Source organism: Lampris incognitus, chromosome 16 (genome assembly GCF_029633865.1).
Source record: "Lampris incognitus isolate fLamInc1 chromosome 16, fLamInc1.hap2, whole genome shotgun sequence".
In the NCBI taxonomy this organism is placed as follows: Eukaryota; Metazoa; Chordata; class Actinopteri; order Lampriformes; family Lampridae; genus Lampris; species Lampris incognitus.
This window is the reverse complement of record NC_079226.1, coordinates 36,401,545-36,416,053: the sequence shown is the minus strand read 5'-3', so window position 1 is coordinate 36,416,053 and position 14,509 is coordinate 36,401,545. Positions and strand designations below refer to the sequence as shown.

The window sequence follows — 14,509 nt, the reverse complement described above, 5'->3', positions numbered from 1 at the left end:
GTCTGCCGGCAGCACGTCCTGTCGTAGCCTGCAACACCATCACCATGGTTGTAAGCCAAATAATTTTTGCCGTATTAAAATATGTAATAACCCTGTCACATCTCATTTCAACTTACGTTATTCAGTGGTTCTACTTATATAATTCAATATTTTTAAAAACCAGAATGATTGGCAAACAGGATCCAGAAACCCTGAGCTGGCCATGTTATGGCTATATAGCCATGTGTGATAAATTGTTTTGCAACATGGTGGCCTCTTTACTTGACATTTCTGCTGGATTTCTGGGGGGGGGGGGTTCATATGTATTTACATCAGACTACAGTAAGATTGCAACCAAGAACACAAAACAGTTAAGTTATAGTTACACCACCTACTCCTATTTCACAACTGACTGCAAACCATGCTGCGTAGCTTCTGTGTTGATATTTATATTCTGGCATCGCACGGTTAAAATGGGACGCTATGGCACTGCTAAAGTGACACCTTCCTCCATTTTGGTGCACGTGGGAGAAGTTTGCCCGCAGGGCTTTCTGCCAGATTCATTGAACTTGAACTTCATTGAACTTAATGATGCTGTGTGGTTATTGCTTCGTGTACTAGGATATCACAGTGCTAGCCAGATGTTTGTTAATACTGGAATACCTGTCAAGCACTGTTAAGAAACATGTTTACATTTATGCGCCGTCTAGACAAATCGGCGAATAATGTTATTGTAGTTTTAATGTGTGTGTGTGTGTGTGTGTGTGTTGGCCCTGTGATGGCCTGGCGGCCTGTCCTGGGTGTCTCCCCGCCTGCTGTCCAATGACTGCTGGGATAGGCTCCAGCATCCCCATGGCGCTGAGAGAAGAGTAAGCGGTTTGGATGATGGATGGCCAGTTTTAACCAACCATGTAAAGAGTTCACAGAAAGTTGAAGTTCATCTGGACACAACGTTTCAGTCTAAACTGACTGCGGGGATCCCCAACGTTCTAAACAATACAGCAGCATAATGACTGAAACCGACAATATGCAAGTTGCCTTGACCATTAAGCAGAGTTACAATGGCCATGTGTGCTATTCACAGAGGATTGGGAAGCAATCACAGCATTGTAAGATGGTGACAGATGTACGCGTAGCGCGCCCCCTCCCCTCGGTTCAGGGATGGTCGTTCCCTCTTAACATAGATGGCCTCTTTGACTCCCCGTTCAAACCAGCAGTCCTCCCTATCAAGGATGTGCACATCCTCCTCCCTGAAAGAGTGGCCACTGGCCTGTAGATGGTGTAGACCGTGGAGTCCTGGCCTGACGTGTTAGCTCTCCTGTGTTGTGCCATCCTCTTGGTCAGCGTCTATTTGGTTTCCCCGATGTACAAGTCACAGGAGTCCTCCTGGCACTTAACAGGGTACACTATACCCGATCCTTGGTGCACACCAATTTCTGATGCAGCATGTTTTGGGGTTTGAAAGCAAACGAGGTGCGGTGTTTGGAAAATACGCGTCTCAACTGTTCCGACACTCCCGCCTGTAAGAGTTACACTCGTTTCTCATCAAATATGTGGAGACATTAGCGCAACAGCCTCTATGAAAACTATTAGATGGACACATTTTTTAAACCGTGTATTATTATTATCATTATTGTTATTATTATTATTATTATTATTATTACTATTATGTTCTTATGTGTCTTTCTTGTACTGTTTATTTTCTTTTATTTTGATATGGGCTCCGACTAAGTTGTGTCTGGAATAAAAGTTGAATTGAATTGAAATTGAATTGCCTAAACTTAACCTAATTTTACATAATTTTAACCTAACCCTAACCTTAACCCAGAGCTAACCTTAACCTAACCCACAGCTAACTCTAACCTTAACCCAAAGCTTACCTTAACCTAACCCATAGCTAACTTTAACCTTAACCCATAACTAACCTTAACCTAACCCATAGCTAACCTTAACCTTAACCCTTAGCTAACCTTAACCTAACCCACTAACCCATAGCTAACCTTAACCTAACCCATAGCCAACTTTAACCTAACCCATAGCCAACCTTAACCTAACCCATAGCTAACCTTAACCCATAGCTAACCTTAACCTAACCCATAGCTAACCTTAACCTTAACCCATAGCTAACATTAACCTTAACCCAGAGCTAACCCTAACCTTAACCCAGAGCTAACCTTAACCTAACCCACAGCTAACCTTAACCTTAACCCATAGCTTACCTTAACCTAACCCATAGCTAACTTTAGCCTTAACCCATAGCTAACCTTAACCTAACCCATAGCTAACCCTAAACTTAACCCAAAGCTTACCTTAACCTAACCCATAGCTAACTTTAGCCTTAACCCATAGCTAACCTTAACCTAACCCATAGCTAACCTTAACCTTAACCCTTAGCTAACCTTAACCTAACCCACTAACCCAAAGCTAACCTTAACCTAACCCATATCCAACTTTAACCTAACCCATAGCCAACCTTAACCTAACCCATAGCTAACCCTAACCCATAGCTAACCTTAACCTTAACCCATAGCTAACCTTAACCTAACCCATAGCCAACCTTAACCTAACCCATAGCTAACCCTAACCCCTTCTAACCCTTATCCCATAGCCAACCTTAACCTAACCCATAGCTAACCGTCAACCTAACCCTAACCTTAACCTTTGGTTAAGTTTGCCTTCGGAGCTTCAAACCTCCCCCGTGTGCACAACCGCCCCGTGAGAGAGCAACGAAGCCAAAGCAGTTTTGCTGGTCGCCAACGCAAATTCGCGAGTCAAAGCGGCTAGCGCTAGCTTGGCTCAGTGGGAGGGACGCTCTGCTGTGAACGCTGCCTGTGATTGGTTAAGATTACGGTTAGGGTGGGGTTAAGGTTAGCCAATCAGAGGCATGCAAACGCTTTCGTCACGGAAGGGATGGAGCAGAGACCCTCCCACCGATCCAAATCTAGCGCCAACCCTCTGAACCGAAGGTAACCACGCGAATTGTGACGATTCCATTCGAATTAACTGATTTCGGTGTGAAATATGTCGTATATTGTTGTGTGTTTTACTGACTGTAAAGCCCTTCGAGACTCCCACTTTGGGCAACACAAGTGTAACCGGTTATTTTCTTGCCCGGTGCTGGATTCGATACGGAGTGTACTGCGCCACAAGGCGGCATCACTAACCGCTCGGCTAAAGGGGCAGACCCGCTAGCTAGGGGCTAACGTGTCTTATTAGTAATTTACACAATTAAACTTGACTTGAAACATATGTGGCGACTGATGCTGGAGGGGCCTTAGGTGTCTTGCAAAATTGTGCGACGTCTGGCAGCCACCGTCGCTCAGGGGAACGTTTGCCGAAATTCCCGCCGGTCGCCGATGGTGGTCGCTGGAGGAGAACGTTATGGCACCTTTAACAAGCGAGTGTGAACTTGACCGGATTAGGCGCTATAACGGGTCGCCGTAACCGTAATCAGCCCCGGTGTGAACGAGGCCTTTGTACTGTGCAAAGCAAGAGTGGATCCATTATTCCCCGTTCTGCCTGTACGTCCTCCCACAGCCGGGGGAGCAGCTTGCCCGTGGCCACGCCCCCCTCCCCGATTCTCGGGGAACTTATCTGCGGCGCTCCCGCTCGCAGCGCGGCAGAAAGGAGAGACCCAGCGACCCCGGTTCCACCCATGCCGAAGACCACATCGGACCAACAGCCCCGATCCAGCGTCTGCGTCGACACTAGAAACTCTCCGGCGGGATGGATTTCTTAGATCACGGCTACTTGGACCCGCGGTCTCCGTACGACTACACGTTCAATTTCTGGAACGACTACCTGGGCTTGTCGACTCTCGTCGCCAAGAATAAGATCGCCACCTCGTCCCGACTCGGTCCCAACTCCATAACCGAGTCCCTGAAGGCGACGCTGGGGCTGGACGACTCCCCGATGTGCTCGTGCGCTGCGGCGGCGCACGGCGCAGACGGCGACGGACACTCGGACTGCTGCTGCTGCTCCTGCAGCTGCTCCTGCCCCTGCCCCTGCTGCGGCTGCGCACCTCCCGGCTCCCCCCCGATCTCCATCCTCCATCTGAAGGAGCGTCTGTCCCTCCTCGGGCCGTACGAGCGCCTCGCCGGCGACTCGCCGGCGGACGGGAGGGAGCCGTCGGCGTGCAGGGGGGCGCTCGGCGGGCTCGACCTGCTCGCCATGGCGGAGCGGAGGCGCAGGCAGAGCCAGAGGAGTAAACCGGAGCCGCGCGTGTGCGTCTTCTGTCGGAATAACGGAGCGCCGGAGGAGGTGTACGGCTCTCACATCCTGAAGGCGGCGGACGGCCGGGTGCTGTGTCCCATTCTCCGGGCGTACACCTGCCCCCTGTGCAGCGCCAGCGGAGACAACGCGCACACCATCAAGTACTGCCCGCTGTCCAAAGACCCGTCCAGCCAGCGGGCCGTCAAGGGGGCGAGGGCGGTCGGCAAGAGGCTGAAGATCTTTTAAACGCGAAGGGAATCTTTGAAATTTGTTTTTTTTTTCTTTCTTTTTTTACCTCCATTTGAGATTGCACTGTATGAAAATTACTTTTTTTTTGGTTGTTGTTGTTGTATGGCAGTACTCGTTTTCGTTGTCGTTACCCCCGATTCATGACAAGTCTAGAGAAGAGTCGTTGAGGTTTTAACAAGTTGGGTTTTTTTTATGGACCTGATTTTCAATATTTCACTCCCCCCCCCCATTTGAAATGCTTTGGTTTGTATTGTATGGGCACATGGTTTATACTTGAACCAGTGGCGTAATGGAAGCAAAACGCACCGACACTTGCGGACCACCCACCTTTGTCAGGGCTGAAATGAATCTTATTGCATTAATCCATCCAGAGGACCAGACTGGTCCAAGTGTTGGGGGAAAATCCATACGTGAATGCTTTCCTGAAACCCTTGCCCACTGGTTGCCCAATGACGGTCACTGGTTGACGATCACAGTCTAGCCACCTTCTTATTTACCACCGTGACGTCACTGAACCATTTGCGCCTAACTGAATTCTGCGGAACTGATCCACAAACGTTGTTTCGCCTCTTTCCAAAATGAACCAAAGTACTGTACAGGTAAAGGACCGCCTTCCTATACTGGAACCAGAAATGGCTTCACGTCACACAATGCAGACCAGTAGAGACAGTCCAGGTTGTGCATGCCACCGTGGCTGTTGTGTAAGATGCCACTGCAAGTGAACATGCAGCATTTCTCATATTAAACGAATGTTAGTCCTGTAGTTCATTGGCTTATGGATGTAATAAGTTTGACAGGCCTTTGCAAAATGATTAAAAAAAATAGTTCTTTATATCGAGCACATTGTTTTTTGAGGATATTGTTTTCTACCAAAGTACATTTTGTAATAACAACTTGGCCTGAAAGTAGTTTCTGTATTGTTTATATGTTGGATGTCTTCTATACTTCATGTGATTTTTTTGTCTTGATAGAATTTTACAAAAAAAAAAAAAAGGACCGATTTCATCTGAATGTAAAATGAACAATGATGTTTAGATCTAAAATGCAGTCCGGCTACACACTTGTGCAAGTATGTCCAGTCCACTCGCAGAGAATGTCCCCAACTATATATTGTTTGTATGTAAAATAGCTAATTCAATGACACAGTTGCCTGCAGCCTAAGACAGCTGACTCTTAATACCGTTGAAATGTGTATATTTGCAATTCTTGTAAATGTGAAGAAGGGGTGAAAATCTTTTGCTATGAAATTTTAACATTCCAAAGTCTTTTCAAGTCATTAGAAATGTTTATGTACTTATTTTTTACTCATGTAACGCTCAGAAATATATTCATTGTATATGGCCTCTTAATAAAACATGTTATTTGCATATGCCTTGGCTATGGGACTACGTCAGACGTTGGATACTGACTCGTACAGCAAGGAAGATGAAATTCCTGTGCCCATTACCCTGTCCCGCGATAATGTTATTATATAACATGTCATTATGTTATTAACATGTTATCATGCCCCATGTTATTATATAACAGTTGAATTGCGGAAATACTGCTAGTAGAAATGCGCATACTGGATATGTATGACTCAAAATATTTAACATACATTTTGCCTTGAAAATCTCGCCAGAACCCTCAAAAAAGAAAAAACTTGTCAGGCTCACGCTACAATACTGCCACCTGGTGGTATTCATACTCAACGACACCGTACCTTCAGAGTGACGCCATCTTTTCATGGGCTCTTCTCCCGTCACATCCGTGTGTTATACATCATACATGAGACGATTCAGTCGTTTAGCTCCAAACAAAAGAGAATCTCACTAAATACAGGGAAAATCCGTAATACGGCAATTTAATGTGAACGTTTTCTTGCTTGTATAGACCAATACTTCAATTTTGGAAGAGATCGAGGCTGTTGGTAGACGCTTTTATGGTCTGCAATATCAAGGCAGATGAAGTCTTCATATCACCTGTGATGCTCCCAGAGACTTGTTTCTTGTGAGATCAACTTATTTGAGGGTCGTTTCGAGGGATATGAGGGTCTTGGGTAGTTGATGGGAGCGTTTCACACAATGTACCAACTCAGTGTTTTGTTTACACGCTTTTTATCTGTCCCGCACCTGTTTATGCCGATATCGGCACCGGTATCGGTATCGGTATCGGTGTCGATACTTGTATCATTTCAGTTACCAGATGGGTCCGGTTGGCTACATTTGAGAACATAGTGAGGGCCACAGTATTTTGAGCAAATACAGGCAGGGGGCGCTGAAAGGCATTCGGGGCCCCTTTACAGGATGTGAATGCCCCCAACCCTGATGCTTTTAATGTCGCGCTGTATCACCATGCCTGTCTGAAGGGCCTCGACCTTTAACCCCGCATCTGACACGCTTCTAACTGCAGCTAAGCATCTCAACGCGTTTGATAATCTACTTGCACTTCTCCGTGTTTGCCAACCAACTTGACACAAACCACATTACCCACATTGCCACTATGAAACCACGTGGTAAGAGTGGTTTGAAAAGTGCTGTATAAAGAAAAACTATTAATACTAACAACATTATTATCCTTCTTCTTCTTTTTTGATATACTTTAATGGTTCCCACAGGGAAACTCTTCCTCTGCATTTAACCCATCCTAGCTGTGTAGCTAGGAGCAGTGGGCAGCCACCGTGCTGCACCCGGGGACCAACTCCAGTTCTTCTTTCAATTGCCTTGCTCAAGGGCACAGACAGGAGTATAAACCCTAACATGCATGTCTTTTTGATGGTGGGGAAACATGAGCACCCGGAGAAAACCCACCACAGATAAGGGAGAACCTGCAAACTCCACACAGAGGACGACCTGGGATGACCCCCAAGGTTGGACAACCCTGGGGTTCGAACCCAGGGCCCTCTTGCTGTGAGGTGACAGCGCTAACCACTGCGCCACCGTGCCGCCCTTCTTCCTGTAATTATTATTATCCATCCATTATCCAAACCGCTTATCCGGCACAGGGTCGTGGGGATGCCGGGGCCTATCCAGCAGGTGGGGAGACACCCTGGACAAACCGCCAGGCCATCACAAGCCCCCCCCCCACACACACACACACACACATTCACACTTAGGGACAATTCAGTACGGCCGATTCATCTGACCTACATGTCTGTGGACTGTGGGAGGAAACCGTAGCACCCGGAGGAAACCTACACAGACACAGGGAGAACATGCGAACTCCACACAGAGGACGACCTGGGATGACCCTAAGGTTGGACAACCCCGGGGTTCAAACCCAGGGCCTTCTTGCTGTGAGGTGACAGTGCTAACCACTGTGCCGCCCTTATTCCTCTAATTATTATCATCATTATTATTATTATTATTATTATTATTATTATTATTATTATCTATACCCCCATTTTGGGGTCACAGGGGGCTGCTGGAGTATATCCCAGCAGAGAGACATACAGGTCGCCAGCCCTTCACAGGGACACACTATCACACGCACCATTCAGACCTATGGGCAATTTGGAGACTCCAGTTCAACTAACATGAGGGTGTTTGGATTGCAGGAGGAAAACCTGCACAAAAACAGGGAGAACATGCAAACTCCACACAGATGGGACAGAATTAAACCCTGAGTCGACTTGCTGTGAAGTGACTGTGCTAACCACCGTACCACCATACCACCACCACCACCATCATCATCATTATGAGTAGTAGTAGTAGTAGTAGTAGCACTAGTAGTATTGAATCCCATCCAAATGGGACTCCAAGCTGAATGAAACATTACAATCTCTGATGACAGATGCCTGGATCACAGCTTTAGTGAAACCAGTCACCATGTCCATCACCGACAAACACCCCCTGACCCCTAAAGCCACCAAACCTCCACCTGCTCACACACTTTAAAGTTGTTCTGGAGCAGAGCATTACCTAAATACTTTTTGTTTCGTGGACCTTAATGCGTATTTACAGACCCTCTTCGTCCCAGATCTGAAACTGGTACAGCAGGGGTTTCGCCCCCTCTGTGTTAGCAAACAGACAGGGAGCAGTTTCTTCCTCTGTGGTGCCAGTGTGGGTGTCCCCTACACTCTTGTCAGCTGAGGATCATTTGTGACTCATCACTTTGTTGTGCAGAGCAAGAACATGGCAACAGCCAGTTACACACACAGGGGACAGGCACTACGGTGCTCTTGCAGAGAATCGAGGTGCTGGGATCGAGCGACGGCCCCGTAGAGCAGCCTGCTCAGACAGCAGTCAAATGAGCAGGCTACCACAGGGGTGCGCTTAAGGAAAATAAATTCTTGGTTTCTTGTTTTATCTGGGGATGGAAATATCAACCAGAGTGTCATTTGTCTGTTAAATGTGCAGTTTCCAGATTTCCATGGAACTCTATCTTGTGTGCAGTGCGATCTGATTTTGTGTTATTCAGTTGAGCGTGCAGTATTGGACCCCTTGTGTGTAGAACCACTTCCCCTGTCTCCATTGAAACATCATCAGTTCTCTGTCCCTGGACGATAAAGACATTATTTCCAAACCATCTGCCGGATGGTTTCATGGTTTCCTCCGGAAGATTCTCACGTATGACGTCAAGATCTGGACTTGTTCGAACCCCCTTCTGAACACATGGGGAGGGTTTGAATTCAACCAAAATGTCGTCTCATATGTAGATAGCATGATGGGAATGATTGTCTGTTTTGCTATTTTCAGGGCAGAGTCTTTTTTTTTTTAAATTGCCCTACCGCATGTAGTCTCCCCAGCATGGCTGAGCGTGAGTCCTGAGACCAACCTAGCGTCACTTCACTGCAGCAGTCTGCTATTGGCTGAGCGGGCTGCTGACACCAGCGATGCTGGAGAGCGGGGGTGGGTCGGGGGACGTGGGGGGTACTGACTCTATAAAAGGCGATGATCTGCAGCATCACTGAGCTGGTGCAGTGCAAAACCACTCGCTCATCCTCACCGATGGTGTGCAGAACAAGGGGGACTTAAAAAAAACAAAAAAAACAAAACCTTCTGAAACAAAAAAAAAAATCATTCACATCCCTTTCAAATCACCACCAACCTTCCTTAAAAGAAAATCCACCACCAAACCAAAAAAAACCATCATGAGCTACGATCCCTACATCTCCTACCGCCGCCCTTGGGACAGCTACAGGAGCTCCACGAGATCCGCCACCAAATCGTCATCGATGTCCTCATCCCTCTTTCCTTCCTCACCGCGGGTGCCTCTGTCGGGGAAGAGGGTCCTGAGGCTGGCCTCCTCCACCCTGATGGACGGCTCCGAGCGAATGGACCTGGCCCAGGCCAGTTCCCTCAATACAGAGCTGCTGGGCCTGCGTTCCCAGGAGAGGGAGCAGCTGGTGGACCTGAACGACCGCTTTGCCACCTACATCGACAAGGTGAGGCAGCTGGAGCTGCAGAACCGGGCCCTCCTGGCAGAGCTGGAAGCGCTGAGGAAGCGGCAGAGCGACCCATCGCGCTTACAGGTGGTCTACGAGGGGGAGGCGCGGAGCCTGAGGGCCCTGATTGACTCAGAGAGTGGCGAGAAGATGCGGATGGAGGCAGAGAGGGACTACCTACACGATGTGCATGAGCAGCTGAGGGAGCGCTGCGAGGAAGAGGCAAAGCTGCGGGCGGAGGCTGAGGAGGCCCTGCAGAGGGCCAGGGAGGAGGCCGACAGAGCCGCTCTCGCCAACTGCGACGCAGAGGCCAGTGTGCTCTCGCTGTCCGAGGAGTTGGCATTTTTGAAGAAGGTCTTCGCCGAGGAGCTCACCGAGCTTCAGGGGCAGCTGCAGGTGGCCAACATCAGCGTAGATGTGGAGGTGATCCGGCCGGACCTCTCCTCAGCTCTCCGCGACATCCGGGGCCAGTACGAGCGGCTGGCGAACAAGAACATGCAGGCCGCCGAGGAGTGGTACAAAAGCAAGTTCGCGAGCGTGGCAGAGATGGCGAGCAAGAACAACGAGGCAGTCCACGCCATCCGAGAGGAGACCCTGGAGTACCGGAGGCTCCTCCAGATGCGCTCCTCAGAGATCGAGGCCCTCCGGAATGTCATCAACTCCCTCAACAAACAACTGGAAGAGCTGGAGGAGATGCAGGGGAAGGAGGTGGCAAAGTACCAGGTGAATTCCCGGGTCTTGGGCCTGCATGCAGACATATAGGAGGATGGCAGGAGTCAGAATAATCACATCCAATCCGTAGTCGCATTAAATGACAACGGGAACTCTCCTTTGATTTAGGAGGCAATCTTGGAGAGCCTAAACTTAATTTATTTTTTGAAGCCTTTGCACTTTACTTACTTGCATGCAGCATTGAGGGGTAGGACAGGTGAGAGGGAGCAAGAGGCAGCAACGGTGGGGAGAAGGACTTCAATTACTAACATCTCAGCTACAGTAACAGGAACCTTAATATACTGAATATACTGACCCATTGAGACACCAAAGCAACCATAGTCTTTGAATCAATGTATATATATGTGTGTGTGTGTGTGTGTGTGTGTGTGTGTGTGTGTGTGTGTGTGTATGTATATGTGTGCATTGATTTGTGACTCTGTACAAACTTGTGTGGCCTGTGAGAACAGACAAGGAAAATCAGAGAGAGGACTAGTACTTAGACTTTATCTCAGTAAAACTAGGCGATGTTCTGGCGAATCTGACTGCCAACATTTACTAGTTACTGTTCGGAAAACTCTCCCAACGCCGTAGTGTAGTTTAACATCAGGGGAGGTGGGACGCCTTCTGCAACCACAGTAGACCCCCTTCTGCTGGGAGACGATATGTAAAATATTCTCTGCAGCAGCAGCAGCAGCACCAGCACCCCTCCCACACACACACACGCACACATGCACACAGACACACACACATACACGTGCACACACACACGTGCACACACACACACACACACACACACACACACAGATCCCCGCCCCCCCCCCCCTCCGCCGCTCCGCAGGACGTGACGTCTTGCTGCAGAGGTGAACGTCTGCAAGGTTACTTTCTGTGAACCGAGCGAATGACCAAAAACTGCAAAGCCAGGGCTTCTTTTCCAGGGAAGAGGAACTTCCATTAATCAGTATTTCCTTCGTACAGGACTCGCTGTGCGGAAATGCAACCAATTTATCAAACAGAGGGCGCAGACAGACTAACGTCTGAAAAACTGCAGTCTTTGCTTTGTTTAGCCATCATCAGTTCTGCAGGAGTCATTATCTTGTTTGAGAACAAATCCCCCAAAGAGCAAGCCACCCCCCACCCCCCCCAAAAAAAAGTAAAATGTGCTTCATGCATTTGCACACCAGCCTCTTTTTTAAGCAGTGTTTGTTATTTTTAGCACGAGCGCCTGTACCCATTGACCATAAACGGCATGGTTATTCATGTCCCCTGTCGCAGGTGAGGATACACGAGCTGGAGAGAGACATTGCGGAGGCCAAGCACGAGATGGCGCGATACCTGCGGGAGTACCAGGACCTGCTCAACGTCAAGATGGCCCTCGACATCGAAATAGCAGCATACAGGTACGGCCTGGCCAACTGTGACCGACCCCCCAATCCACCGCCAGTACTTGATATGATATGAAAACCCATTTAAAGTCTACATTTGTGACTTGTTTTGAACAATTCTGCTGCTGTTGTTTATTTTCCGTCTGTCATCTTGATTTACAATTTAGTTTTTCTACTCTGTTCTGAAGCTTCCTCCCCCCCTTTTCTCCCCAATTATACCTGGCCAATTACCCCACTCTTTCGAGCCGTCCCGGTCACTGCTCCACCCGCTCTGCCGATCCGGGGAGGGCTGCAGACTACCACATGCCTCCTCCGATACATGTGGAGTCACCAGCCGCTTCTTTTCACCTGACAGTGAGGAGTTTCGCCAGGAGGACGTAGCGCGTGGGAGGATCACACTATTCCCCCTCAGCCCCTCCCCCTCTAAACAGGCACCTCGAGTGACCAGAGGAGGCACTAGTGCAGCGAACAGGACACATACCCACATACCCACATTATGTCTGTAGGGACACCCGACCAAGCCGAAGGTAACAAGGGGATTCGAACCGGCGATCCCTGTGTTGGTAGGCAAAGGAATAGACCGCTATGCTACGCGGACGCCCGTACTCAAGTTTTCATTGAGTGAATGACTGGAGACATGCAGGCTTAGTGGTTAGCACGTTTGCCTCAAAACAAAAGGGTCCCGGGTTCGTTCCCAGCTCTGAAATGTCCCTGTAGGCGTGCGTGGTTACGTGTGATGGACTGGTGGTCCATCCAGGACACGTCCCCCTTTCTCAACACCCAACGCTGTGATGAACAAATGAGTGAAATAAACTCTCAGCTTTACTACATGGTGGAGTTTTTTTGTTTGTTTGTTTTCTCTTTCAGGAAACTCTTGGAGGGGGAAGAGTTCCGGCTGGCCTACCCTTCTCTGCCCGCCCTGAACTGAGCCGTAACCAGGAGCTAACCCGCATACTTCAAAATTCCTCCTCCTCACCCTAAATTCAGCCTCCTCACCCTTACCATCTTCCCTGGAGGCCCCAAAATATGCCTCAGCCATTTTTACATGACCCCCACCCCCACCATCTCATTCCCTTACCTCCATCCCCCCACCCCCACCATCTCATTCCCTTACCCCCCCCCCCATTTTGACCTTAACCTCGAACCAAAGCCATTGTTCCCAAGGCAAATGCGCCCTTGTTCTGTACAAGAGGTCCACCATGGAAGTCCCCCTTCTTCTACACATGCTCTGACATCACACAGCCAGACGACGGCGTACCGCAGAATGCTAAGTGGCTGCACCGCATTAGTTGCATAGCTAATCTGGACAGCGATGCTCTGTTGACCGAGTTCCCCCTCTGTTGTGTCTGCCAAGGTCCAAGCAACAGGATTTTGAACCCCCACCACCTTTGTACAAACATTTGACCAATTGTTTGTAGACTGGTACACCGGATTCTCTTAATCCTCAGCTGCTTGGACCTCATCTGTTTCAAACGAAACAAGAAGCATGCAGCATCGCTGATGGGAACTCGACCGACCGATGATGCATTGTCCTGTACCCCTGGTTCTGTAGCAGTAGCAATAGTGGTAGTCAGTGAAACAGTAACCTTACATGTTTGGTTAACTTTGGAAATGTATTTCTTTCCTTTTTCTGGTTATTCTTCCATGGTATTTGCACATAAGTCGTGACACCGTAAGCTTTGGCTGGTTTAAAACGAGTCTGCTTTGGTCTCACTGTCTATTCGTTCATCTGAGTTTCTAAACAACGACGTTCCTTTCCTTGCAACAGTCTTCTAGATGTGGGAATACCATGGAAGACCAGCCGTTACTGGTTTCTCCTTATAATCTTACGACCTTGTCTGTCGGCCTGTCCCGCGTAGGGATTGCGCTGTTTTGCAAAGCTTATTCAGGCTCTTACACCATGAAACAGTGGAGGTAGAAAGTAAGTGAAATTAGCTTATCTTACATCTGAATGGTGCATTTCATCTGTGGCACCACACGAAGAGTGCACCTCTATGCTCGGGGTTACCTGTAAGAGCGGGCTACATGCTGAATAAAATAGATACCTTAACTGCAAATGAGTCAGTGTGTCCTTGTGTTCCTTCAATGACACTCTGTTCTGTTATGTCCTCATCGTTAAGGGTCTGTGCAAATCTAGGACACATTTGTCTCACACCCATAAAGCCTGTGTCCTACTGGTGATGGAAAACCCTGTCTTCAAATTTTTTTTTTTAAAGTTCTGATATCAATTTGTGGACTCTAAATGGTTTTGCTGGGGGTCACCAAACCTGCTCTGTATATGAAGGATCATTAGGTCTGGTAAAAAAAGAAGAAAAAAGAAAATTACTTTGCTATCGAAAAGCTTTTATGCAACAACGGCAATGTTTCACAAAACAACACATGCATCTATATATATATATATATATATATATATATATATATATATATATATATATATATATGTACGTACACACACACACACACACACACACACACACACACACACACACACACACACACATTGGACACTGATGCAACAGTACTAAAACAATTATGCATCTTAAATGTTGAAATTCAGGAGTTTTTATCTGATTTTTTTTGTAAATTTATTACTATAAATGGTTATTAT

General features: G+C 47.9%; 2 protein-coding genes across 2 annotated transcripts; both read left to right on the top strand.

Annotated features, from left to right (window-relative positions):
* Positions 1–3,622: 3,622 nt before the first annotated feature.
* LOC130125887 (nanos homolog 1-like) lies at positions 3,623–4,648 on the top strand. The gene has a single exon (XM_056295227.1). The coding sequence runs from the start codon at positions 3,706–3,708 to the stop codon at positions 4,435–4,437; it is 732 nt and encodes a 243-aa protein (XP_056151202.1). The 5' UTR covers positions 3,623–3,705; the 3' UTR covers positions 4,438–4,648.
* Positions 4,649–9,511: 4,863 nt separating this feature from the next.
* si:dkey-33c12.3 (uncharacterized protein LOC335380 homolog) lies at positions 9,512–12,947 on the top strand. The gene is made up of 3 exons (XM_056295226.1): positions 9,512–10,528; positions 11,792–11,916; positions 12,769–12,947. The coding sequence occupies exons 1-3, from the start codon at positions 9,512–9,514 to the stop codon at positions 12,827–12,829; spliced, it is 1,203 nt and encodes a 400-aa protein (XP_056151201.1). The 3' UTR covers positions 12,830–12,947.
* The last annotated feature ends 1,562 nt before the right edge of the window (positions 12,948–14,509 follow it).

Bases quoted from the DNA above. Each gene is read 5' to 3' on its own strand.
- LOC130125887 (XM_056295227.1), top strand. From the start codon at position 3,706: ATGGATTTCTTAGATCACGGCTACTTGGACCCGCGGTCTCCGTACGAC.
- si:dkey-33c12.3 (XM_056295226.1), top strand. From the start codon at position 9,512: ATGAGCTACGATCCCTACATCTCCTACCGCCGCCCTTGGGACAGCTAC. The intron at 10,529-11,791 runs GTGAATTCCCGG...CCCCTGTCGCAG, and splicing joins AGGAGGTGGCAAAGTACCAG to GTGAGGATACACGAGCTGGA. The intron at 11,917-12,768 runs GTACGGCCTGGC...TTTCTCTTTCAG, and splicing joins ATCGAAATAGCAGCATACAG to GAAACTCTTGGAGGGGGAAG.